The 25,947-nt window shown below is 35.1% G+C and overlaps 1 protein-coding gene across 10 annotated transcripts in view; it reads left to right on the forward strand.

Annotated features, from left to right (window-relative positions):
- Positions 1 to 25,947, forward strand: part of CPEB3 (cytoplasmic polyadenylation element binding protein 3) — a 93,656-nt gene that overhangs the window by 18,211 nt on the left and 49,498 nt on the right. For 6 of the 10 annotated variants that reach the window (XM_074590531.1, XM_074590525.1, XM_074590526.1 and 3 more), the window contains exon 3: positions 15,070 to 15,229. In XM_074590531.1, the coding sequence (XP_074446632.1) occupies positions 15,070 to 15,229 (160 nt within the window). The remainder of the gene's footprint in view (positions 1 to 15,069; positions 15,230 to 25,947) is intronic. The other 4 variants (XM_074590527.1, XM_074590529.1, XM_074590534.1 and 1 more) reach the window with 1 other exon arrangement.

Here is a 25,947-nt window from a genome sequence, read left to right on the forward strand (position 1 = left end):
AAAATGAGAAAAGCATTATGTCTTTAACATGGATGTTTTTTATATAGCTAATTTTCTTTTGTGTTATAATTGTAAGTGGATGTTCCAGTGAAATTCATTTTTCCTACGTGGAAGAATTATTGTGGGAGGTGCGTATCTTAAAAACCTTTCACCCTAAAAAAGTTATTTTTGGCAACAGTGTAAGCAACTTAAAGCTGACCTTTTAATGAGAAATGTCAGGCAACTTTAGAAAGTGATGCTATCTATAATGTATTATGTTTCTGAATTAATCTCTTGTATATACAAGAATGGCTCTTCAAAACAAAGACAATCACCCACTGAAGTTTTGTTCACAGAGTGGTAAAGGCTTTTTTTGTAAGTAAGATTTATTTCCTAAAGGAAGTCTTTGGTATTATGGCTTCTTATGAAAGTTGCTAAGAATAAAACATAACAAACACTTTATTCTAAAACATTTGAATGGTAAAATATTCTTTTGGATAAATTAAAATTCATAATTCCTCCTTGGAAGTTGCTGCTTCATTCTGCTTGAAGCAATGGAAATGTTTTAGGCTTTTACTACTGTTCCTTGCTAGTTATCAGCAAGGGAAAAAAAAATAGTAAAAGGAAGGAGTTGCCATATTGTCTTGAATGATTATGCAATTCCTACCTAATAAGAATTAAAAAGGCCAACCCGGTGATTTTTTACTTGATTTTGAAGGATAAAGTTGAAATAGTCGCTATAACATCAGTGCTACTACATTATTGCTACTGTCTAGTTTTTTTACACTGTATGTGTAAATAAACTAAATATAGGAACAGGAACTAGAACCACCAAAGTAATTATATTTTTCTTCATTTTTTTTGTTATTTTTCAAATTCAGTTTTTTTTTTCACTTATTTCTGTAATTTTCAAAGTTTTTATTGGTTATGCTTTGTCTTTTATATGGTCATAATGAAAAAACCCAATTTTTATCTATTTATGTGTATGTTCTAAATCCTTGCTACAATGGGGTCTGTGTGGTGAAGTATGAATTTCAGGGTTTTTACTTTTTACAAAATCTTTCATAACATCCTAAAAGATTTCCTGGATCTTTCTTTAGTCTTAAATTTACTGGGTTTCTCTTCTGCTAACCTCAGATTTCTTCTGCCTCTATCCTTATTTATAAACAAACAAACAAACCACAATAAAACAAACAAAAAACCCACCAAAACCCCATCTGGACAGTTCTTTTTTTTTCCCAGATGTTACTTCCTGCTGTTAAAATCAGTAATCGGCATGATTTACTAAAACTTTCTCACTGGAATCTGACTGTGAAATGCCATTTAATTTTAGTTACATGTCATACAATGTATGTAACAAACAACTCTTACCCTGAAAACATTTAGACTGTTAAACAAAAAAAAGGCATGGAATGGGTGAATAGTTGTGCAGCTATGGCCAGGTACCACTGGACCATCTTCTCAGCTATGCTGCGTGTTATCCTTTCTGTGTACACTTTTACTTTCACCTGGGATGGTGCACTTTTATGGAATTTTAGATTTACTTTTTTATGCCCTGTTTGTACAATTGCTTTTTCTGATAGTATTTTAAATAGTATTTTTTTCTTAAAATTATGTTTAGTTTGGCTTACAAAGATGTTCTATTAAATTAAGAGTATCTAAGAACGATGCATTGCAAGATGCTCTATTAAATGTTAGATCATCTCAATTTTTCAAGTCTGCTTTCCACTGACATGAGCATGATCATCCAGTCATTCTTTTTACCTTTTTTGTATTTCTCTCTTTCAAATGTTTCTATTTCTTGCCTATTAACCTAAAAAAAGATTTAAAAAATCTGTCTTTCCAGACCATCCAATTAAGTATTAAAAAGGCAGTGTTAAGTTGAAAAAATTTTACTGGAATATTTAACCCTTATTTATAAGAAAGTACTTGTGCTTTAGTACAAGTAATGCATTTTTCTCATGTTCAGTAATCTTTTTAAATTTTATTTTATTTAAAATCTCATATGCAGGTATGAGAAGCTCTTCTGTAATTGCTCTGAGCAGTTCTTGTTTGTCTATTACTGATAGTGCATTGATTGAGATCTGAGAGAGCTTGTATCTGCTGTCTATATCAGGTAGACACCTAGAATGTAAAAGACAAGTTTAAACTTCTTTATAAAGTTTATTATGTGTTAAGCAGCCAGAAATAAGGTAGAGAATTAGCAGCATGTGACAGACAATCATGAAATGTTATATGACCTTACAGCAGTCAACAGATAATACCTAAATCCTGAGAAACCTTAAATCTAATGTATTAAGCTCCCATGTTCCCTGTGGTCTCACAAGGAAGTGTTTTCCAGACTACGACTCAGAGCCTTTTTAGGCAGATCCTTTAATGCAGTATTTTACTTTGTGAAGGAGATTTGTTAAAAGCATTAGTGAATTAACATGCAGGTAGCTAGTGTTACTACCAATTACTATGTGACCTTTACAGTAACTGTACATTTCTAAAGGGTTAATAAATGATTCATGTATTAACTGATTGTTAGAATTCAGCATATTGATGGCTTGTAACCAAATCTAATACCATCTATTGATCTGCTTAGTAACCACTAAGATATATAATAAGCAAGTCTGTCAATTGTTTGTAACGTACTTCATGATTTTGAAATTTTCTTTCAACTTTTATAAAGTTTATAAAGGTATCTTTATAAAGATACCTGTTACTTTTAAATGATGATTACCGTAACAGTCTGATCTAATACTTCATTTCGTTAAATAATTCTCTTACTCATGTATTTTTTCTAGGATCATATTGTTTCTTCCTGTCTCATTTAAAAACACCAAACCAAACAAATTGAAAACAGTGACAGAAAGGGCTTTTCTTAAAACTTACAAAGCCCTAAGTAGCAGCTAACTGTGCAGTAGGAAGACTAAGGCAGAACAAGAGGGTGGAGGAAACAAAAGTCTGGGATAAGAAAAATAGCATTTTTATAATACAAAATAAAAGTGAAGTTGTAGTTTGTCATCTTGGCTTTTATGAAAATATACCTGTTCACTTTCTGGGGATGAGAATTTCTGCAAATAAAATCTTGTAAACTTTAGGCTGGGTTTGACATTTCTGTGGTAAGGGTCCTCAGCTTGGTGGCTCCTGCTACATTTGGCTGCTAATAAATGAAGCTGTACCTGTGACTTCTGTGTAATAAAATCAACTACAGTTAGCAGAGTTTACAAGTAATGTTTTGGTGAAGTCTTGCCTCCCTTGTCTAAACAGGAACACGCTCTTCTGACATGGTTTTGCAAAGTAGAAATAGTAGATTACTTATATAATAATTTTTTCTTGTTAGGCAAGGGAGAAGTAACTGACGTTGTGTGCACTATTTAAAACTACACGGAAATGGACTGTAGTAAATTTTACAGCTTGTTTGGAAGGCTTCACTTTCCAGAGAAACTGGAAAGTTTTCTTGCTATGTCACTTACATAGTAGCCTTGTTTGAATATAAACTTGAACTGGTCAGTGTTTCAAAATATGGCTCAGTCCTTGGCTCCATTGGACGTATAGAGAAAGAGAATAATTTAAAAGAACAAATACAATGAAATTAGCTTTTGTAATGAATACAGATGTGGATAGATGCAATAGGCAACCCTACTAGAAGTATCATTTTTCATACAGCCTGCAATTTTTTTACCTTTTCACATTTAACATTTATACTCATGGTTTATAATTGTGCAGAAATTAACTAATAAAACTCTTTCGGTTTTCCTCTCTGTGTCCTTCTCTCTGGTCAATGAGGTCCCAGTTTATAGGGAAAATTGAGTCCTTGAGGTTATGACCTTGTAGTTACTGCTATTAAATATCATCCTGCTTTGCTGCAGTTCTTCAGATTAATTCAGTTCTTCCTATATGATGAGCTGATCTCCTCTGTATTGATGATATCTTGTAAATACTATTAGTGTATTCCTATTTTAATAACCAAAATTATTGATAAAATTGGTCTCAAGATTTGTCTTTAAGAAACTCTATTAGTAACTTTTCTTTAGCACGTTTCTCTGTTTAGTGCCATCACTTCTTTCCCTTTTTGCCATTTTCCTTCTTACCTCATTTGCAGTAATTACCATTTTTCCCACTTCTGTAGTTACTTTGCTTGTAGCACCATATGAAACACTATCTTGAAGTCCTTGTTAGATCAGCCATATCCTATTCCTTCAAGAATCAGAAATCATACTTTTCAGGTTATTGCATCGTTAACATATGATGCTCCATTATCTCTGATTTTTATTTCTTAAAAAGAAGACATCCTTGAATTCCAGTCATAAAAAACTACAAACAATGTTTGTCACTATAGTTTCATGTCCTGCTTCAGTTATTGCAGTTCTTTCATTTTTATTTTGCTGGTCAGATATACACAGTACTGACATTCTTACTTGCACTAGCTTTAGTCATTCCACTAACTGTGCCTTACTGACCGATCACAGTGGTCACATGCACCTGATGTCTATTATTGAATTGGATAGGTGATATTCCTCTGTCTCTTACTGTTTACCTGTCTTTACTGTTTACCCTTGTTTACCTGATTTTCCCCTCTGTATGTGACAACTGATTATGGAGGCTATGTTATTTTCTCCTGACATGTTTTTGTTTAATTCTTTTATCAGTCTTGCTAGACTTTTTTGGACATCTGTTGTCCAAGGTATTAATGCTGAACTTGTTACGATTTCTATGAATGTACTTAAGTGGCTGAACACCCTAGTTCTTATAGCAACATTTCTTAAGGTGCCTGTCAGTCTTTATTATCTCGTACAAAAAAGGAAAATTCTGTTGCAAATCAGGTAGGCTTTTATCTCAAGACATTTTCCCTGTGCTAAATCAGTTTAGCTCTTGTAATGTAAAAGAAAGTGTTTTTCTTTCTCCTATGAGTATACTTTCCAACTTCAGTGAAGAGACAACATAAAGAAGGTTTCCTTTTGGTTAATTGCCTGTTCATACACGTATATCTTGTTTGTGATTTCTGAATTATTTTAATTCATCAAATCCAAATGTGCAGCAGTAATTTCAATGCGTAACCCCTAACAATGCAAAAATGCTTATGGCTTCTTCCAAGAGGAAGAAACATCTATTCTGGTTAGTTTTCAGGGTTTTAATATAAGTATTCAGGCACCTTGTATGTAAGACAGTTGTTCTTTCCCTCATACCTTCTATGCCTTTAAGCACCTTAGGTAAGAAAAGATGCAAGTATGCATAGTGTAATTCAGTTACTATTTTAATATATTTGTTATATGAAATAATATAATTAATATGCAAATCTTGAATTTGTTATTAAACTGAAATTTTTCATGCGTGGGATAATTCAGTACTTGCAACCGGAAAAATTTCTTCTTTGTTTACAAAATTTGATCTGCAATGGAATTCCTTGCATATAATTGATTTGAAGAGTTGCTTCTAAATAAAACATAATTTGGGGCTGGGATTTTTTCCCTCCCCTTCTGCCCTTCCTTCCTCTAAGTGGAGCTTGATGCTATGAGTGGTCTTTGGGTTGCTACTCCCTGCTGTTTCCCACCTATTCAGTTGTATACGTGTAAACTTCATTAACTTTGAAGCTGAACAAATAGTTAATAGCAAATGTTCTTAAATTAAAATTTCTAACATGATGATACAGGATTGCTTCATATCCCAGTGGCTATACAGGAGTCCTCAACTCATGTTTTAGAAGTAGGTGCACAGCTTGAGAGAGCCTGTAGTCCTCTTTCCCATATGAGAAGGTGGCTGTGACAGCTTGGGACTCTATGATAGATTGTCCTCAATAAAGTCCGAGGATGGAGAACATTTGCTGCCCAACTATTCTCAATCCCCATTAGGAAGAAGGTGGCAGAGTGGATTTTTGTGTGTATCTCTTTAAAGAAGGTTTCAAATTCTTGTTCCAGAATTTGTCATGTGTATTAATTGTGCTGTAATAATACAAAGTTAGGACTTGTACAACTTACACGAGTAATTTAGTAATTAAAAGTATATGGCAGCTAATAGGTTAAATATTTTCTTTAAATCCTGCTGGATGCAAAGGGACGTCACACTGAAAAGGTCACCTCCTTGTCTTCTCTGGGAGCTGGCTTTCATTGAGAGTGTTCATGGCCTTGTTTAGGCCTGTGGGTAAATATTGTTAAATGACCCCACTTACTCCCCATTTGTTACTGAACAACTATTCCCACTATACTTAGCATTTTCTTAGTTTGCTTTTAGAAGTAAAAGACATCGAAATGGTAAAATTACTGTCCTCTGTAAGGGTAGTTCTCCAAACCAGTAGGTGAAGATCTTGTCCTATATGAACAGATGAAATGTCTTACTGTTGTTTTTTTTTTTTTGTTGAAATACCTATCTGGAGTTCCAGCACCTACAAGCTTTTTTACTCAGGAGGCACTATTTCCTTAACAGGAATGGAACAGAAGCCTGACTTGAAATAGGCCGGTTAGATATTAGTTTAGTCACGTTATTCTTAAAAGCACTGAGTTTGGGTGAGAGACAATATTTTGTTTGTCATAAGGTTTAAACATTTCAGTGGCACTTTGTTTTTTAACCTTACCAATATATCCCACGTCACTGATGATCAGTAACCATACAAAAAACCACTGTTTCTACTTCAGAGAAATCCTCGAGATTCCTTTACTGTGGTGGCCATAGTAAATGCAGCTACTGGGCAATGATGCTCAGACATCTGTTTAATAGTTATTACTTGTATTCTTGTCTCTCTCCTATTTTGTCTCATTATCCTATAATATCATGAGACAGACGGCTCCTATTGTAAATCTTTCTGAGACAATAGCTTCCTTATACAATATGTCTCTACTGTCTTTTACATTATGTGGTCCAGACTGCGAAGCGTGATCATTCAGATCCTTTCATGCTGTAGCATCCCTAATACTGCCTTCTCCCTTTGCAGTCTTTGCATCTTTATAGCGCTTTCATCTTGTGATTTGAGGTTTGCACTTATCTTGTGCTGATTTAGCTGCCAAGGTGTTCTTAGGTCAATGCTAGTTTTTCCTTGCTATGGGACACAGGCATCATTCTACTGAACAGAGTGGTAGAAGCCCAAAGGTAACTTAGCAGTGTTGAACTCTTGCACAGCAGGCCAATGAACCAGTTAAATTATGTCATTTTAATAGCTCAAGGGTATAGTGAATGGCCTTGTAAATTCTACTGCTGACATCTTTTTTTTTCCACTTGCTTGTTTTTGTGAATTGATGATCATCTTGGGTGTAACTACTTTAATCCTATATTTTACAAGTGTTAGAACCATTTGTTATTGGAATCAGTAACTATAATAGAAAGTGGATACATCAGCTTTTTGAGATGCATTCAGCAGCAGAACTGATGAGCAGATTTTTATCTAAAGCATCACGTTGAACAAAATATGACTACACATAAATCCTGTCAGTGAGTGCTCAGTCAATTGTAATGTCTGCAGATCATTCCCTACAGTAGTGTAATGGGTGTAAGAATAATAGCTGTTTTGTAGATTCTTTTGATTTTTTGGTTATTGTGGGGTTTTTGTTTGGTTGGGTTTTTTTAAATACATTGTCTAAATGTTTTGATGGCAAAAGGAAGATGTTTGAAATATTAAGTGTATTATATTTCTGTTTGCTGTTAATAAACAGCGTTCCCCATTGGAGCATTAGGTTAGGTAGTTTAAGCATATTTGACTAGGTGCTTTGCTATCTTTGAATCTGAGGTGGAGAAATAACATAGTGATCAAGTAAGAAGTACGCTTGGCATATTATAAAAGTCTGTATTGGCAGAATAGCTAAGGATGCTTCAAAGAACACAGTAAGTATGCTATTGCTTAGTAAGGCTCTCATGAAAGAACTGAACAATATAATATAGAACAAGAAAAAAAATATATAAATTTTCTTATTTTTTTTTTTTATCCAGTAGGGCCATATTGTAGTTTGTCCCCTGCAACTCCAAAACATGAATTGCCTAAAACAGGGAAACAGTTAATGTATTCCTTTGCCCTGTAGCTATGACCTCTACTTAGAAAACGGCAGGGTAAATTCTGTTACTTTCATCCCTGCAGTTTGCAAGCAAATATTGAATATTCAGTAACTTGTCAGGATATTTTGTTTATGTGATTATGATGCCAAGTCTTATGGCTATAAAGCCTGAACATTTTTATATATATTTTTTGCATATAGTAAGCATGTACAAAAAGGGAATCTCATCTTAACTGCAAAGTAAAATGACCTTTAAATGGTAATTCTATATAGTGCCTGTTTTATCTCTTCCTATTTCTGCACTTTTTAATTCATTTAGAAATAAAAATTCCAAACATTTCATGGAAAGTGTTTAGTTTTCTTGTAATATTTTAACACTCAGAATTTATAAGGGGGTAAAGTTTGAATATAACATTTACCTTTCTTTGTGGAAAAATGGCTTGAGTAGATCAAGTTTTCAGTGCTTTTGGAATCAGTCTGAGCTCTTGCGTGTTAGCTATAAAAGTTTATATAACACAGACAAGATGATTAAATATTGTTAACTAGAGTTCTGAAATGTTATTTTAAAAATTATATGCAAATGTTTCCATAATCTGTATACAGTTAGATATTGTTTTATCTTTGTATTAAACTTCCTTATTTTTCTTAGAAGCTTTTTGAACAAGCCTAAAAAAAATAAATCACCTTTTGCCCAGTGAACTTCTGAACATCTGTGAAAGTAAAATGTGTTACAGTTGGTAGTGAGAAAAGAGAAATGTATGAAAAGTTGATGTGTTTCTTCTGTGGGCATCCCAAGAGCAATAATAAAATTAGAAAACATTCCCCTTTTTGTTCCAGTAAGGGAACATAATAAATCTGGCTTAGTTTAATACTATCCAAAATTAACTGGAAAGATCAAAAAAGAAAGTGGGATTAAAACAAAATTCCATTAAGACTTAGTACTGGTAGCTCTGCTGTAATGTTCTTTATCATAGGCATAGACAAATTTACCCTGTTTTTTCCTTCCTACCTACATTTTATGCCGCCTTATTTGTTTTGTTCTATTTTATTTTTTCATGAAATCCAATATAAGGAAAAAATTACTGAAATTTCTGGTTATTCTAGTTCTGCTGGCATCTGTGTTGTCAGTCATGTTGTTATTGGCAGCATTCCAGCATCAAGCTGCAAAGGAAGTAACGCTTGCTATTTACAGTTTTGTGATTCTTTTGCAAAGTGATCATTTTACTTTACCATGTGACCATATTCCTCAGATTTCCTATCTTTTGAAAGATTTATTATTTTTTTTAAACTTTACTGAGACTGCAAGTAGGATTGCATCCCAGCTGAAGCGGCTAGGAGCTAAAGACTGCTCAGTGAGTATTTAGAGCTTGCTGTATGTGATCATTCATGTGCACCATCATGGCAGATTGAGCATGTCCCGAGCCAAACTTCTGTAATACTTTTTTTGCAGTTGCTGTTTTTGCAGCTTTGGATTGGGATACTGGAGCGAGACAAACTTGTTTTCCTTGTGCTCTTAGTAATAACCCCTGCTGCAGGTGCTAGAACAGAGTGAGCGAGCCTAGTTTAAAACAGTGCTGGCATTTTACCCTGTATTTATTCAAAGCTGTGCTTCCATTGACTTTCAGCTTTAGTTGGCAATGCTTAGCCATCCTGTGCAGCCAAAGCCAGGCTTATGCCAGGCACAGAAGAATGAAACTCAGCAGTGACCACAGTGAAGAAGTTTGCATTGAGAGGAAAGTTGTTTAAACCATAAGAATTTTAGCCATTCCCCAGGATCTCATCTCTTCCTTCTGATTGAAATGCTTCATGTAATGTCCCAGAATCTAGTAAGTACAACACGCTGAGACTTCTGTGACCCTATCTGGAGTTTTGGTGTTTTCCTGGAAACAGTTAATAGTTCCATGAGTGCGGGCCATCTTGTTCAGCAAAGTTGGGCTGCATTGTGCCACATACTGGTGCAGGAAGCTTGAGAATCTAGGGCAGCATGAAAATGTAGAACACTGAAATAAATTACTGCAACTAAGATATTGTTCAGAATATAGGAAGCTTGGAAGCTTAATTGGAAATCTGTTTGCAGATGGCCTGAAATATACAGACACGGGGAAATGTATCTTTGGAAGGGTCTAGTTACCTGAAGTTTTACTGGTTGCACACTGGAGAAAAAAAAAAAAAGGCAGATCAGGTGCATCTCTCAGCTCAATGTGTATTTTGTGTTACAGATGGAGATGACCATGCCAACAAGGATTTAACACGTGCATGAATACTTGGTTAAGGATTTTGAGTATGGAAGATAGCTAGGCTTGGGCAACATGTGTTAGATTCCTGACGTGCCTTCTCAGGGTAAAACTTTTCACTTTGTGACAGTAGTTTAATCAATTAATGGTCGAGTGTCTCAGCTGCCATAATCCTCTGCAGACACAGAAGAAAAAGATACAGCTTCAGTTTCTGGAGCGAGGTGCACATTCTCCATGTCTCTGCCATGGAATGTGTTGGTCATTTCCTTTTTTAGTTCATTAGTTCCAATTACTTTGGGCTATGTGTTCAAGCTGAAAGAGGTAGTAAGGAAGCCAGGCTGTATTAAGGTCCATTTAACGCATATTTCGACCCCAGAATAGATCCCAGCTATAGATCTGGTCTTGACTTTGTCATCCATAATGTAGTCATGTATTCTTGTCTCATTTTTTACCTTTCCCTTTTACCAGTAAAGACGTGGTTTGTGTATCTATCGGGAGGGAACTGAAGTAGTAGTAGGTATGCCTTGCCCTTTCATGCCCATGCTCTGAGTCTGAAGGGGGCAGGACAAAGCATACCACATTAAAGGGTATGACAAAGGGAAAGTTCTTTTGATTTCAAATGATACACACATGTCAATTACATACTTCAGGCACTGCTAAGTAATCTCTTTTTCATAATTAAGATAACCCTCGAATTTAAGAATGTCTTTTCCCCTCCTGGAATTTGTTGACACACTGATTACACCTCAGCCATCTCCTGGAATAAGCAACACAGGCATCTGTCCTAGATATAAACAGACCTCTTCAAAGCACTGTTTTGATTCATTCCTAGAGCTGGTTCATTATGCATATTGGATGGAGACTGGGGACCTCTGAAAAATTACTATGGTTGTGTAATTAAAGACTAGCATAATTCATATGCACAAAAGTGTAAAATGCGGGTAAAATGCAAATTATTGTATTTTTTCATTTTATTTTAGTTTCTTGACTCTGCAGTTATTTTTTGGTAAAGTTACTATTTGTTTGGATTTTTTAACTTAACAGACAAATTATAGACACCGTATTTTGTGACATTTTTAATCAGCCTTACAAGTAAGATACTTAAAGGTAGAAAGTTGACACCCGACTTCAACTGAAGGTCCATTTCACTTTGTGATCCTTCAAAAATCTGATCCTGTGTATGCATTTGTAATTTTTCACTATGCTTAACATAGGCACTTTGAGGAAGTGCCATGGATGTCGTGGATGAACATATAGATAACAGCCAAGGGTTGGCATTTAAAGTTCTGGGACCCATCTTCTCTAAGAGTTATTACTAACTCTTTTTCTTTCTTTCAAGACAAGAGTATTGTAAGAACTGATACATGCTGCCATGTACACTAGAAGCTAATGAGGAAGGACGTTTCTGTCTGTATGCAGCAAAAATACAATCCAAATGGGCAGGCTGGACTTAAGCTTTTGCTGACGTAATGATTGTTGCATAGCCAAAGGCAGTGCCTTGTAGCTGGAGATTTCTCTTTTTTCCATAATGTAGTTTATCTAAATAGGTCTTAGGATCTTTGTCTTCTCTAGAAGATCCCAACAGATTTTCCAGACTTGCTGGATTTTCAAACTGCTTTTCCAAGGATGTTACTCTGCTTTATCATTTTGTAGCTTATATTTCGATTTCCATTCATGGTCCTAGTCCCAGAACTTCCTTGCAAAGGTCTCATGTGCTACTAAGGACCTTTATGAATTGTTTCCATTCTTGGGATTGTTTGGCAATATATTGGTTGCCTGTGGAAACAATGCAAAAGGCAAATCTGGGAGATGGAACAGTATCAGTTTACAAAACCAGGAGAACCTGTTCATGCTGAGAAATAAAATAAGGAATCATCATCCAGTGGATGTGTGTGCAGAAGCACCAGGATTCTTGGAAGAAATTGCTGAATTTAGGAAACAATCTGCAAATCTGCTGAGTACAAATGAGTTGCTACTGAAATGAAAGCTACTAAGAAAAATGGTAGTAGCCCTTTTACTTAGGAGATAGAATGTTAGCCATGGCTTGTTTGTTTAATCACCCACACTACAAAATCTGTAGTCAGCATGCGTTATACCTACGCACGTGCCACAACATACTCATGAAAGTGTGTTGTGTCTAAATTTTCTTTTCGATTTAGCTTGCTCAGGTAGTATAGTGGGAAGCGTTATAATCGCCTAGGTAAAGGGGTTTGATTAAATTGATCTTCCTGTGTGCAATGTAGGTCTAATTACATCTTGAAAATATATTGCAGGTTTCTATGCCCCTTAAAAGGTTAGAAAGATCCTACATTCTGGCAAACCTGCCTTTGACACTATGATTTTTTTTTCTCCCTTTTCCACATGCGTCCATGTGCACACCTCTAACACAGGAAGTTTTAGAACAAAGTCGGACCTCCCTACTTAAAATAGAACATATTTATGTTAATAAAGGACAATTAAATTCAATTTGGAGGCTGTGTCCTCTTCTGAACCCACTCCTTCTGGTCTCCAAGACTGTAATCTCAGGAATGTTTAAAGCTGGAATAAACTATCATTGTGGCAAAAGCAGCAGTCCTGCCCTTTTGCTGTCCAGCCAGTTGTTGGTTTTGCCAGCTCAGCTCTGCTACGGCTGTATAATAAGCCAGATCAGGGGCCTGATCTGACAGAAAAATACTTCCCCACCCCTATTTAGGATATAAGCTGTGTGTTTGCTTTCATATTGTCTCTTCAAAAGGTTGCCCTAGTTCAGTACTGTAACACTTGACCTCCTTATATATTCACAGTACAGATATATATAAAATGCATTTAAAAGAAACACAGAGAAAAAGACGACTAAAATCCTTGCTTTGAGGGAATAATATAGATCCTATTTAATCAAATTACTAGTCTATCACAAGGATGGAATTTTTTTTTACATCCAAGTTACGCTTTTTCTTTTCAATCTAGCCTTGCATTTCTTTAAAGAAAGTGAATATGAAATAAACCAAACTCTTCTCTCCTACTACATATTACCAAGCAGTAGGTTGTTTTAACCAAAAAAATTTTTTTCATTAGGAAAAGTAAAAATTACCTCAGGGTTTTGGGTTTTTAGTGCGTTTGATTGTTTTGGTGTTGGTTTTGGTTTTCTTTCTTTGTCAAGGTCTATTTTAGATTTCCTGGGCATAAATTTTATTTTATACTCCATATGTATTGATCCACTTGGATAGGTGAACAAGTACTTTTTTAAATACAGTGTACAAAAGTTGGCATTCTAATTAGCTGTAGCAGACATAAAAATCATCAACAATGATAATTGAAAATCAGTGAGCTCATTTGAACTTTAGTGTTTAGTATAGCTTCTAACAGAAATCAAGTATTGTTCTTTGGATATCACGTTTGCCAAAAAATAATCAATAGTTGAAATAAATATGTGAAGAAAGTAATGCTAGTCCACTTACAGAAGATATAAAATTAGCATATTGGAGAGGGAAAGTTGGATCTTCAGTGTAGTGTAGGCAGAATGTGGGAACATGAGACTTTTGGCAGTAGGAATATCTGTATTTCAGGACTTTCTGTAACAGCAGACTTTTACTAGTATGTGTATTTATTTGAATTCCAGAACAGGAATATTAAAAGCAAGCTTAATTATACCAGTGAACACATTCTCTCCTTTAGTTTTATTTAAAGACATCCTAAGAAAAAGAATGTTCAAGAGAAATAATACATATTAAGACAAAACTTGTGTTAAATTTTCTATGGATACTGCTGCTTCTTGTCTGAAGATTTTAAATTTTATTCTTTCAAGCAAAAAGATTATCTTGTATTAACCAGCATGTGGAAAATGTTCCAGAAATTTTGGAGGCATATTACAACGACGGTTTCAGTTTGCACAGTAGACGTTAGACCACTCTTTATTAATTGTATCATAATACAGTGTACAAAGAAAAACTGCTATCTTTTACATACTTGTGCTTTACCTTTTTCTTAATGATAGTGATGATATTAAGAAAACAAATGTTTTTTAGAAACTGTCTGACTACAACAAGGGAACCATTCTGTTATGCTCTCTAGTTACTGCGTTACAGTACTCTAGATACATGGGCATGGGTAGATTGTTCCTTCCATAAGATTGTTCCTCAACTTTGAAACTGGTTATTTTAATAGGCCTGCTACCGGTTGTTTGTAGGTGGTTTTTTCTTTTTTTTCCTCCTTTTTCCTTTTTACTTACTAAATAAACAGAAGCTGAACTGCAGTCAATGAAAAATGAGAGATTCAAACAATACCACCCAACCCTTGCCTTGGGTTTTTGAGTGCCCTAGTCCGAAAATGTTGCATATCCTATCTTGCTTTTTGTTTTGTCTTGCATCTAGTGTACTTTCCTTAAACCTGTGAGATTAATGTTAGACATTTGAGGAATTACTTGGTACTTTCTGGAAAAAATGTTCTTGCTGGCATCTTCAGCATTGCTTTTTTCTGCTCTGATGTTAAGGTAGCAGTGTGACACAAGGCAGATGATGAAGCTGTAAAACAAAAATCTCTGGACTCTGAAGCAATTTCACGTCTCCAGTGTGAACACTAATATTGCTTTATTTCTAAGTTATTATTTAAATGATTAATTAACTATTGTTTGTGTATATATATTTTTTTTTTTTTAGAGAATTAAAAAGCCTCTCTGCTTTTTCACAAGCTGTGCTGGTCAAAGCAACAGTAGCAAAATAAAGGGTATAATTTTAACAACTGTAGGCTTATATTTATCAATTATTTTGTAATATAAAAACTTATATCAAGAAGAAATGTAGAATTGGATGCTGGAGTTTTATAAAATAAGAAATGAGCCTGTGTTAGAAAATTATTTTTTCTATAACAGTCTTTCTTTCCTCTTTTTTTTTTTTTTTTTTTTCTTCTCCTTCTAGGACCGGAATAGGCCCTATGACACTTTTAACTTGCACTCTTTGGAAAATTCCTTAATGGATATGATAAGGACTGATCATGAGCCTCTGAAAGGTAAACACTACCCTCCCAGTGGCCCACCAATGAGTTTCGCTGATATAATGTGGAGGAATCATTTTACAGGTTAGGAATATTCATATGTCCATGCTTGCTCGATGTTTAAACAAAAATCAGCTTTTCAGTATTGCTGTAATCTTTTGCTAATGAATGAGTTGTCAGTTATGTAAAACTTTTTTCCCATCTTAAGATAATCATCTCTACTGTAGGAAGATACGGTGAAGTGTGTATAGATTTATTAAAAGTGCACAATCATAATATTATCTAACTGGCATTTCTGAACCTTGGTTTTGAGTAACAGCAAATTGCACAGTTGGGTCTCCTGCTGCAATCACTCAAATGTGCACTCAAACAACCACTGTATCAAGCTTACTCTTTTCAGTTGCTTCAGGTTTTCTTAAAAAAAAAAACATTATCTTAATTTGGATTTCAGATTATTAGGAGGAACCAAAAGCTAGATGTTGGTAAGTGCTGGGAAAGTTTTATTTATACTACTAAACTGTGTGTGTTCTACCAGGTGCCAGGTGTAGCATTGGAGATGAAACTATTTCTAATACTTAGCTGATAGTGAAATAGTGTCACTGAATAGTGAAAGGTTGCGGCAGCATTTCAATGAATAAACATTCCTGATAGACGTGCACACTTGTCTGTCTTAATCTTTCATTGGTTAAGATTAAAAATAGGTACACATTCTTGCTCACATGCGTTCTTGATGACTTTGAAGACTGAAGCTAATAGTAAGCCATATACAAAGGAAGTATTGAGCTAGAAATGATTCCCAAACTCTAAGAATTAGTGAGGACACTGGAACTGATAGAGAAGAAATTTAGTTGTGTATGGCACTTACAATGCTAATGCTTATATATGTACTTTTCCGATGTCATGACTGCCTTGTGTGCTTCCCCCTCATTTATGTATTACATACAGAAAAATATTTTTTCTTCATCTAAGGTCTTGTGCCTTTACCATCTTTCTGGGTAGAGAGGTTTTTACAACCATACCAAATCAGGTTCTGTGCTCTCAGCTCTTTTAACCTGTTCTTTGCACTACTATCTTGAAATTTGCTGTGCTATAGCTTTCATGTGTCTTTAAACATTATTCAGCTGTACAAAAGGGCAAGAAATACTGTCTCATATCTATTCTGATCATAGTCCTCCAAAATACGTGTTAACCTGAAGCTCATAAAAACCAAGCTGAACAAAATCGAGACTTCTGCTGGATATACATTTCATATGGCTGGTATTAAAAAAAAATAATAAATAAAATCCAAATTGCTATTAAGTAGATTTAAGTATTTATTGTATCTTATTAAATGTATTATAATCTAGCTAAAACTCCGTGTTTTTAAAATCAGTATATATTTAAATATACAAATTGAGACTTTTTAAAGACTGAATTTCCATATGGACCTGAGCATGAAAAATGAGAAAGTTGGATTAGAAATTGTATTACTCTAGAAAAAGACTTCAACATCATTTAAGTGCAATTTTGCTTATAGCTTCATTATTGTCTCTTTATAACCATTTAAAAATGTTTTTTGATCAGAATATTAGCACATAAAATAATAATGGGTACAAATCTCTTTTGTGTTGTTGGACATTCTATCAAGGATAATTTCCAATACTCAGCTGAGCTAGTTTATGTAAGTGTTGCAAGTGGCATATTCTGCAGCTGCACCTGAGTGTCATAATGCCGTTTAATGTTGGTGTTTTACATGAGGTAGAAATGAAATTCTTGGTTTCGTTAAGCATCTTTCATGCTTTTCAACAAAAGTAACCCTTCCAAAACAAACTTAGTATTTCTGTCTCTACTAGCTCATCAGTTTATGTAGGAGACTGACTAGTTCAAATGGACATTTGAAAGCAGTAGGAACTGTTTCCTTCTACTCAAAAAGTAAAACCAAAGAGTTGGGTATTAATTGTAAAATTTGAGTTGATCTTTTCCATCCACCAGTGAGACTGTTAGCTTTACTCTTTCTGTAACAAACATTTGTCACTTACTGGATGTGCTCTTTTTCTTGCTCAGTGCTGCTCGCCTGTTTTGGCCTTCCTGCCTTGTTACTTAGCTCTCTTCCAGTCCAGTAACTATTGGAGAAGTCTTGTTTACTATTAGTTACTCTGTCTCTGCCCAGCTGTTTTTTTTTTTTTCCCTATTAATATAGTTAATTCCCTGTCTTGCTTTCTTTTCCTCCTCCCTCTAACTCCAGGGCTTACTTTGCTAACCTCCAGCCTTGACTTGACCTAGCATGCACTTTACTCCTGTCTTCACACTATGCAGCATGACTGGCAATATTCGTAGGAGTGGCCATTTCAGGACATGTTCATTCTCCCTTCCAAGAAGTGTTGTCTTCATCTGTGCTAAACAGATCTATGTTACTATTTTAACAGAATAATTTTCATAAAAATCCAACTATTTTTCTGCAAATACTGATCCAGTCCTCAAATCACTTTCCTATTGCATTTCCATTGTTCCCTTTTCCATGAAAATTGGTGTTGACTCTTCCCCTGTACCTCCAACTTTCTGCGTTTTCTCTACCAAAGATGCAGAAGGTTTTCAACTGCTGTCCTCTGCACCTTCCTCAGATTTCACTTAATCTTATCTTCTAAACTCAATTGTTTTTTTTCTTATTTATGCTGCTCTCCTCTGGCTGTCCCCCTAAAAGTAGTGTCACATTTTAGTCTGTAATCACCTTGAGAAAGTAAGTGATCAACTCTGCTTGGTTTTGCTTGTTTCTTAAGTCATTGTTACGTTTTCATCTATTTTCACCTTGAAGCTTTTCATATACTTGTTAGGTACTTCAGCTTGATTTTTTGATTACTCATTCCTGTGTGAATGCCTCTTGAGAAAAATTTCAGCTGCTCTTTCCTGGAATCTTGTTAACTTAACCAAATCTCAGAGCTACTTCCTCTTCATTTTACCTCCTCTGTCTTTCATAGTAAACTGGGTGTGTTTTTGTCCTTTAAATCTTTCCTTCCTCTGGCATCTCTGACTGTCCTCTCAGGTTTTATGCAGCTTTTTCTTGTGTAGACAGAAACTAAAACAACCATAAAAGTCCTGTTTAAAAAAAACCTAAGAATAAAAAAAAAACCCAGACAAAAATAATGAGATGGCTTTCCAATGCCTTTAAAAATTGTTCACCTTTTGATAAACAAACCTTGTTTTCTCAAACAATTTTAGCTAACAGGGCTTACATGTCAGTTGGCCTTACATTTACTATCCAAATTTTGAAATGGAAGGGATGAAAAGATGAGTACTAAAAGCCTCTGACTTTGAAAACACAAAAAGATTTAATTCTAGAAAAGCTATATGTATCTTGGGGCCTCCAGTGCATGTTACAAAGCCGGTGCAGCTATTTCAGTATCATTTCAGCCTGCTGCTGGCCACAAAGCCTTCAGCAAATGTGTATTTTTAGAAGCACTGTCTAGTGCTTCATTAGTAAAATATTGCAGGTGGTTTATTTGAAGTTTGAAACTTTGCTTGCAACATAGCCCCTCTTGACATATGTGCCCCCTCACATCCCAGCAGATATTTGAAACAAAAAAATAATTATCTTGGATATAGAGGAAGGACTCTAGATTAGAATGTGGATGGGAGAGTTAACCATGAAAGATTCTGATGGGAAGACCAAATTGAAATGATTCTGGGATATTTTCTTCTCATCTTGTGGTACAAGTTCCTTATGCTCTCCATTGTTCAGTGGAGGTAGTAGAGAAGCTCAGGGGTGAGACAGGGAAAGTCTATCCTCTTGTTTTGTAGTAGTTGAAGCTTCATATCGTCTCTGAGTCTGAGGTATGATCAGACTTTGTCCGGCAGGCCATAGAAATTAAGTTATTTTGAGGTCGCCAAAGCAGGTCACTCTTTTTAAAGCATGATCCACTTGACCTTGAGAGAGCATGTGATTAAGTGACTTTTGGGGGGGAGTGTTGCTTTCAAGTGCGGAACAAGAGAAAGGCTGAAGGATTGTTAGTGCAGCAGAAACTAACTGATCCTCAGTCTTGCAATATTGAATTACTTATATTGAGTGTGTGCTAACTCAGTCTGATTGGCAGGCTGGCTTGGTGCTCTCTAGCTAGGAGAGCTAGTGTCACTTAGTTCTTTTTGGGTGTTTCTTGGTATAAGAGAGATTTGATACCTAGCTCTGAGGTTTCTGGACTTAGATAAATTACCCGCTTGTCCATCTATGTTGCATTTTATCTTGAGTTCAGTCTTGGGAGAAGGTTCAGTGTCAGCTCTTCTGTTTCTGTCTAACACTGGCTTCTTTTTCTCAGCGTTTCCTGTCAGATAGGCGTACCCTGCTGGAGGTTCCACTCTTTCTGTCCTCATAGGCTGGGAACTGTGTAACTTTACAAATTGTTTACCATCTACGTGCTTTGAGATCCAAAGAATGTAAACTAATAAAAAAGGAAGTCTCATTTTCTTTTCTCCCAAGACAGTTGGGCAGACTTCCTTACCTGCTTTCTCTGCCAGCGTCAACGTTTTTCATCTCTTTCAGTCAATACTCATAAATACTTTCCTCCTTTCAAAAATGAGGAAAAAAAGTACAGTAAAGGAATAGTTAAGCTTCTTATAGTTAAAGACAAATTACTTGTATATGGCCAAGGGTGTCTGATTGTTCCCTCTGTCAGTCATAACCAGGCCTATATGACAGAAATGTACAATATTTTCTAGAATTTTTTTCCTGAACTGTCTTATTTATTCTCTGAGTTACAAATGAAATATATTGTACACTACAAAAATATGGGAGAGAGTTTTGCTTTAACAAGGAAAGGATATGTTTGCAGCATTTTGTAACCTGTTGGTATTTATGTACTGCTTCTACCTAATGTAGTAGGGCAAAACTGAATTACCAGAATAGCTATGGGTAGATGCTACTTATTACTGACTAAAACATTTCTTTCCTGCATCAAAGTGTCTCCTGTCTGTGGTGTAACATGTCACTGTTGCAATGTTTAATCGTGTCAAACTATTGCATTACAACACAAACAGAGCCATTCTGATCTATAAAAAATATTTTGATCAGTAGTAACTAGCAGCTGCCTTTGTTCTATTTTTAAATAATTAAATAAAATATTTCAGCTGAGTTAGATCATATGCTATGCACATGTGCTACTGACAGGTCATGAAACTGAATCAAAATATAAATTGAGGAGAGAAATCATGTCCCTTCAAAATACTTACTTTAAATTTACTGTTACTGTAGATAACTGTAATATTTGGGTTTTATTCTAAATAAGAATGGAAACAACCTTTGTAATGTGCCAACCCCTAACTAATTTGATCTTGAGTTAACTTCAGTACATGCCACCAGATTTTGTTCAGCTCTGATTGTTCATAAGCTTTTTGTAAGCAAAGCAGAAAGTTTGCCACATGACCTGAGAAAAGTGAAGGTGAATGGATCATATTTGTGTTTGCAGTCTGCAGCTGAACACAAAGGTCGTGCAAATAGAACAAATGTTGTCATCTCAGTCCTAGAAATGGTGCCACCCAGTTAGAGCCTTTCGCAACACTTTAGTTAGAAAAAAGAGCATGGTAACAGCATGTCTCAAAATCTGGACGCTCATCAGACACCTTTCTGTAAATGCACATGAAAACCAGCGTGAGCATACAGATGTGTTTGCACATCTATTTGTGTGTCAAATTAGGCCACTCAAGCTAATCCTTTGGCAGGAAACATACTGTTTCTTTTCCATTTGAAACCCCGCTTATTTAAGAAAATACTCTAATAATTTTTTTCAGTACAGAATATGACCATTAAATGGTTCATATCTCTTAAATTGAAATAAGTGTGTCCTTCAATGATCATACTTCCCAATCCAGCATGTCCTTGTCTTTGACCTGCTGAATCTGTTTTGGGCAGGACTGTTGGGGTGGTTTTTGTTTGCTTTGTTTAGTTTAAGGAGTGGTGATACAGATATCAATTTTTCCTTCTCTTTACTTTGATTTTTTTCATTGTACTATTGAAGACTGGCCTCACAGACACCTAAAGCTGCTTTTTTTTTTTTTTTTTTTTTTAACTCACTTCTCTACTATTTTGGGGGGTTTTGTATATTTTAGCATAGATTGCTAATGGAAAAGTCTGCTTTCATATTGGTTTATTTTATTTCCCCCCAACTGATCAATAAGAATACCAGTATTGATCTTTTGAGTACAGTTCAAGAACAACATGTAGAATGGGTATATGTGTATATATACTTGTCTACTCCTTACAAGTAAAGCCAAATTTCTTTTTATGTTTCATCAGGTCTTGCTTTTAAAGTACTAATATTCAAGCTAAAAATATTTGCGCTACTTAAATATATGCAAGGCCTTTGTGTTTTATTGGAGCAATGTAATTTAATTCTTAAGAGTGCATTTTGTTGTAATATGTATATGCTGTTATATTTTATAGGTTGCTTTCTCTACTGATGGCATATATTTCTTTAGTCAGTGATAGGAAGAAGTTAGTATCAGCAAGCTTTATTACTGATACTAGTAGCTGATAATTATACACTTCTGTTCACATTGCCACAGTATGTATTTGCACAGTAAAAGTATATACTTCTAAATACAGTAATAGTTCTTCATATTTCCCTTCCGGTAAACAATAATATTTTTGTTTTGCTGAGTATGTTAATGTGTAAAAGATACGCAACTCACCAGTAAGTGTTTAAATTATGGGTGTTAACAAATGTCAGATAGACTTAAAAAAAAAAAAAAAAAAGGACACGGTGGAGGGCAAAGAAAAAGGAAAAAACCCAACAAACTTCTTCAGAGAGTTACATTTTATTTTTATAATTCTTTATGCAGACCCTTGCTTACATAGTTCTTGCTTTTGAAATTGTTTTGGGCATCTATGTTGAGTTAGTGTAGCATAGGTTTCAGGTGTCTCTATTTTTAGGGGAAGAGGAAAAAGAATGGTCTGAGGCCTCTTCAGGTAATGATGATTAAAATCCTTATATATGCTTCATGCTGCTTGGCTGTATGTGAATAAAGGAGCAAAGAGTCATGGTTGAGCTGGAGTATGGGGGTGTGTGTGAGTGTTAGGTTGTGCTGTAAACTAGACCCCTGCATACATATGGGTCAAAATAACATTCTTGTTTCAGACGTTTGAGGGAATACTAGTTTTGCTTTGATTTTTGCACTTTTCTGTGTCTAAACTTTGCTCTACCCAACTTGCTACCTGTCCATCCAAGTAACTATTGCTGTTTTGTAATGCCTTTCGTTGGCACCAACTTTGAAATAATTTGATAGAAGAGGTAAGAATTATAAAGGAGGTATTATTACTAAGGAAGTATAGCAGACCTCGTCCTGTTGCCAATTTCATTTGACCTTGCCACTGGAGTCTCTAGTCATAACTTGTAATTGATATCAACAATGATCTTAAGAACTATGTGAGAGGAAGTTCTCATTCCCAGTGAGTTCAGGACAGGTCAAAAGCAGGCCAGCTTTGCTATTTTCTAGCAAATCTTATGCCAAATACCAGTTGCTGAATTGGTACAAGTGGTCAATATTGGTGAAAGCCATCAGGTATAACAGAGCAAGAAGTTTTACTCAATATATAACCAATGAACATTGTTTCTTGGAACGCTGATTGTAAGATGAAAATGATGAGAATAGGTAACTGTAATCTTAAAACTCCTTCACTGAGTGAGTGTTCATGTCCAGGGGCTGATTAGGATGTCACAAGTTCAAAAAACCATAGAGCACTTAAGAAGAGAAAATGAATTCAGAAATCTCTTAAAGCAAAACCAGTAGTTATAGATCTGGAACTGGTTATTCCCTGGTGTTTGTTTCAGACAGGGGAAAATAATGATAATACCAGCACATATATACAAAGATGAAATCAAAGATCAGTTTTACACTTAGTTGGAAACAGATTGTGCTCATAAGCTTGAATATCTGCTAAAAATAGTGGATTTTAAAGTTGAGATTAAAGGGACCACAATAGGTAAGCCTGCTACTAGACACTGTGAAAGAACCGCAATAGTGGTAAAACTGTGCCTGATATCCAGGTTTCTTATTTCTGGAACAACATTCTTTCCCAAAACTGATCATTTAACTGGGAATTATCTAGACAATTAAAAAAAAAGAAAAAACAGATAATCTATTTGTGAAAGGTTTAATAAATAGATGAATGTGTGGGAAGGGTATACTCTCTTGAGTTATTGGAAAGATTTCAGAGCTGTTTCGAAATCATGACTCTTTTCCACAAAGAATGAGGTGAATTAAATTCCATTTAACATCTTATTATTTCCAATGTAATACAGAAGAGAAGATGCACATACTTGAGATGTGCTTTAAGAAGGAATTGGGCTCTCTGCCATGACAACCATGATATTGGACATGCAGCAGAGCACTTAGTCAGTACAGCCAGAAAAGTCTCTCCAAATGCTGTTAGGAGAGAGAATTTAAGGAATTTAATGACATAAGATATGCAAAGATCAGCCAGAGCTATACAAGAATCATTAAACCCTTGTTTATACTCTGAAGTGTTTACAGTAAGAAGTATACAACTGGACGTTTGGGTTTTTTTTAAATTAGGAATTGAAAAGATTTACATAAAAGAGTGATTATTGTTGCAGCCTAAGTGCAGTAATATAGGTGTGTGTCGTAAAAGCACATAATTGAAAATATACTCAGTAGATAGTTATGAAACCAAGACAGGCAAACTGAAAATGGCAGATGTACACTGAATACAAGTACTGGGGATGTTGTTACTGGAAGGATTCCTATTTATGACTTCAGTGAACTGCTGGAGTCTGTAACTTCTGTGCTCTAACTTCTCTGTGTTTCTGCTTATTGTGCTTAAGATTCTTGAAAAGTAGAAATTTCATCCAGAGATTGTGTTTTAAAACTATAATTAGAAATATGTGCTTATATAGACTTTGTAAAGGTCCAGGTAGCATACACGTGCTTTTCTTAAAATTGATTGTTTTCTGATAGTCATTTCTGTGTTTAACCCAAATATGTCCTTGAAAGTACATATTCTTAATTACATTTCACAGTTTCACACTGCACCTTTAAATGAATAATTTTTTAATTTCCTTTCTGTGCTCTCTTCTTGTTCCTTAGGTAATTATGCAGTTTTGTAATCTGCATATGTCTTCTTTTTTCAATTGAATAATTTGCTTCAAACAGCAAGATATTAAAATGTTGTAGCTAATATGAAAAGCTATATAATTATTGGTAACTAATTGTCTGATGATTGGTGCATTACCAGTCTGGTTTGAATGCTTTTAATATGGGTGTGTTTTGAAAGTATTCCATTAATTTGTTTCTATAGAATTGTATTAGGGGACCTCTGAGGATGCACAGAATTATCCCACACTGTTGCTTAGCTCAGTGTGAGAACATGTCCTTCTGCTTGTGTTGCTCTGTATTTTCTGCTCCTCTTAAAAGATAGCTGACAAGAACTGTTTAAAAATAGCAGGCCAAGGGCAGGTGACAAAATGTCACGCAAGCAGCACCTGGTCCAGTGACAGCCTGGAGGGAGGAAAAAAACAAACCCAGATGTCACAGATACGATTCTATTTCAGCTTCAGCAAGGGAAAAAGAGAAGGGCCCATCCAAGCCTTATGCACTCAAATTTTACTCTAGTTTTCACAGCTGTTCCTTTTTTTCTATTGTAAGTATTAGTTTACAAGTATAGATTATTATATACACCTTTTCTCCTTACAAATTATACCTGTAAGATCATGCTCATTAATATGCTGTTAAGGAAAAGGGAGTCCCATGTCAAACTAGCAAGATTCTGAAATATTTTAGCACAAGCTTATACTAACTGAAATAATAGCAGCCTTAATGTTTCTGCAGTGCCAAATTAATGTGAAAATATGCATAGGAGAATTTTGTCTGTAATTAGGAAATCTGAAGTAGTAAATTAAGATGTCTTTAAGAAGCTTTGCTCAAGGAGTTGTAAAGTAAAAATGGAGATTATACTTACCTTCCTTCTGCCCCCACTTCTTTTTGGAGGTGCTGTTTGCTTCGCAGTCCTATTGTGGCCGTCCTTTTTTCCTAAAAGAGTGAGAAAATTATAATGTGAAGAAAATATATATATTTGCTTTTCTTAAACTGCTTATGACTTAGTTTCAGAAGTGTACTGAAACTTCATGCTATGTGTGTTCAGAAAGAATATTAATTGCAGCACAGCAGTCTCTGTGACTGGAAATAGAAGGCTTTAACTTACTGATAGGAACTAAAAATGTTGGAGAAGCGTGGCTTTAGTTCTGCTTTGTCAAAGCTTATTTGTTAAAACTTGGTTTTGCAGACGTACAGGAACTTAATGGTTATATTGGTTCTTCAGTATAGTCAGCGGGTCTTGAGCTCCCATATTTGAGTGCCAATGTAGCGAAGAAATGTGAACTCCCTTCTTCCTTAGCTCCCAAACTTAACCACAAATCTAGAGATACGGAGAGCATCTGAAATGGATTACAAAACTTGTAAGTAACTTAAGTTACTTACATTACTTAATGGAAATAAATTTTTATGTGGCTATAAAGATCCTTTTATATCTTTTTCCAAACAAGGACTAATATCAATTACAGCTTTCAAATTGTTTCAGGGGGGTTTAATTAAGTCCTGCTACAAAGTTTTTTCAGGGTAAGTTTTTAATGCTTCATCTCAGTTAAACAGTACCTAAAACTAATCTGAAGAGTAGTAGAGTAGGTTAATTTCTTGCTTTGATGGCAAAAATAGAGTTCAGTAGACTAAGTCTCCTTTGAAACAAAGTAACCGTGTGTGAATTTTTCCCACTTCCAGTTCTTGAAGTCATCAGAGATGTTCTTAAACTGACCTTTCAATTGTTA

Source organism: Larus michahellis, chromosome 6 (genome assembly GCF_964199755.1).
Source record: "Larus michahellis chromosome 6, bLarMic1.1, whole genome shotgun sequence".
Lineage (NCBI taxonomy): Eukaryota > Metazoa > Chordata > Aves > Charadriiformes > Laridae > Larus > Larus michahellis.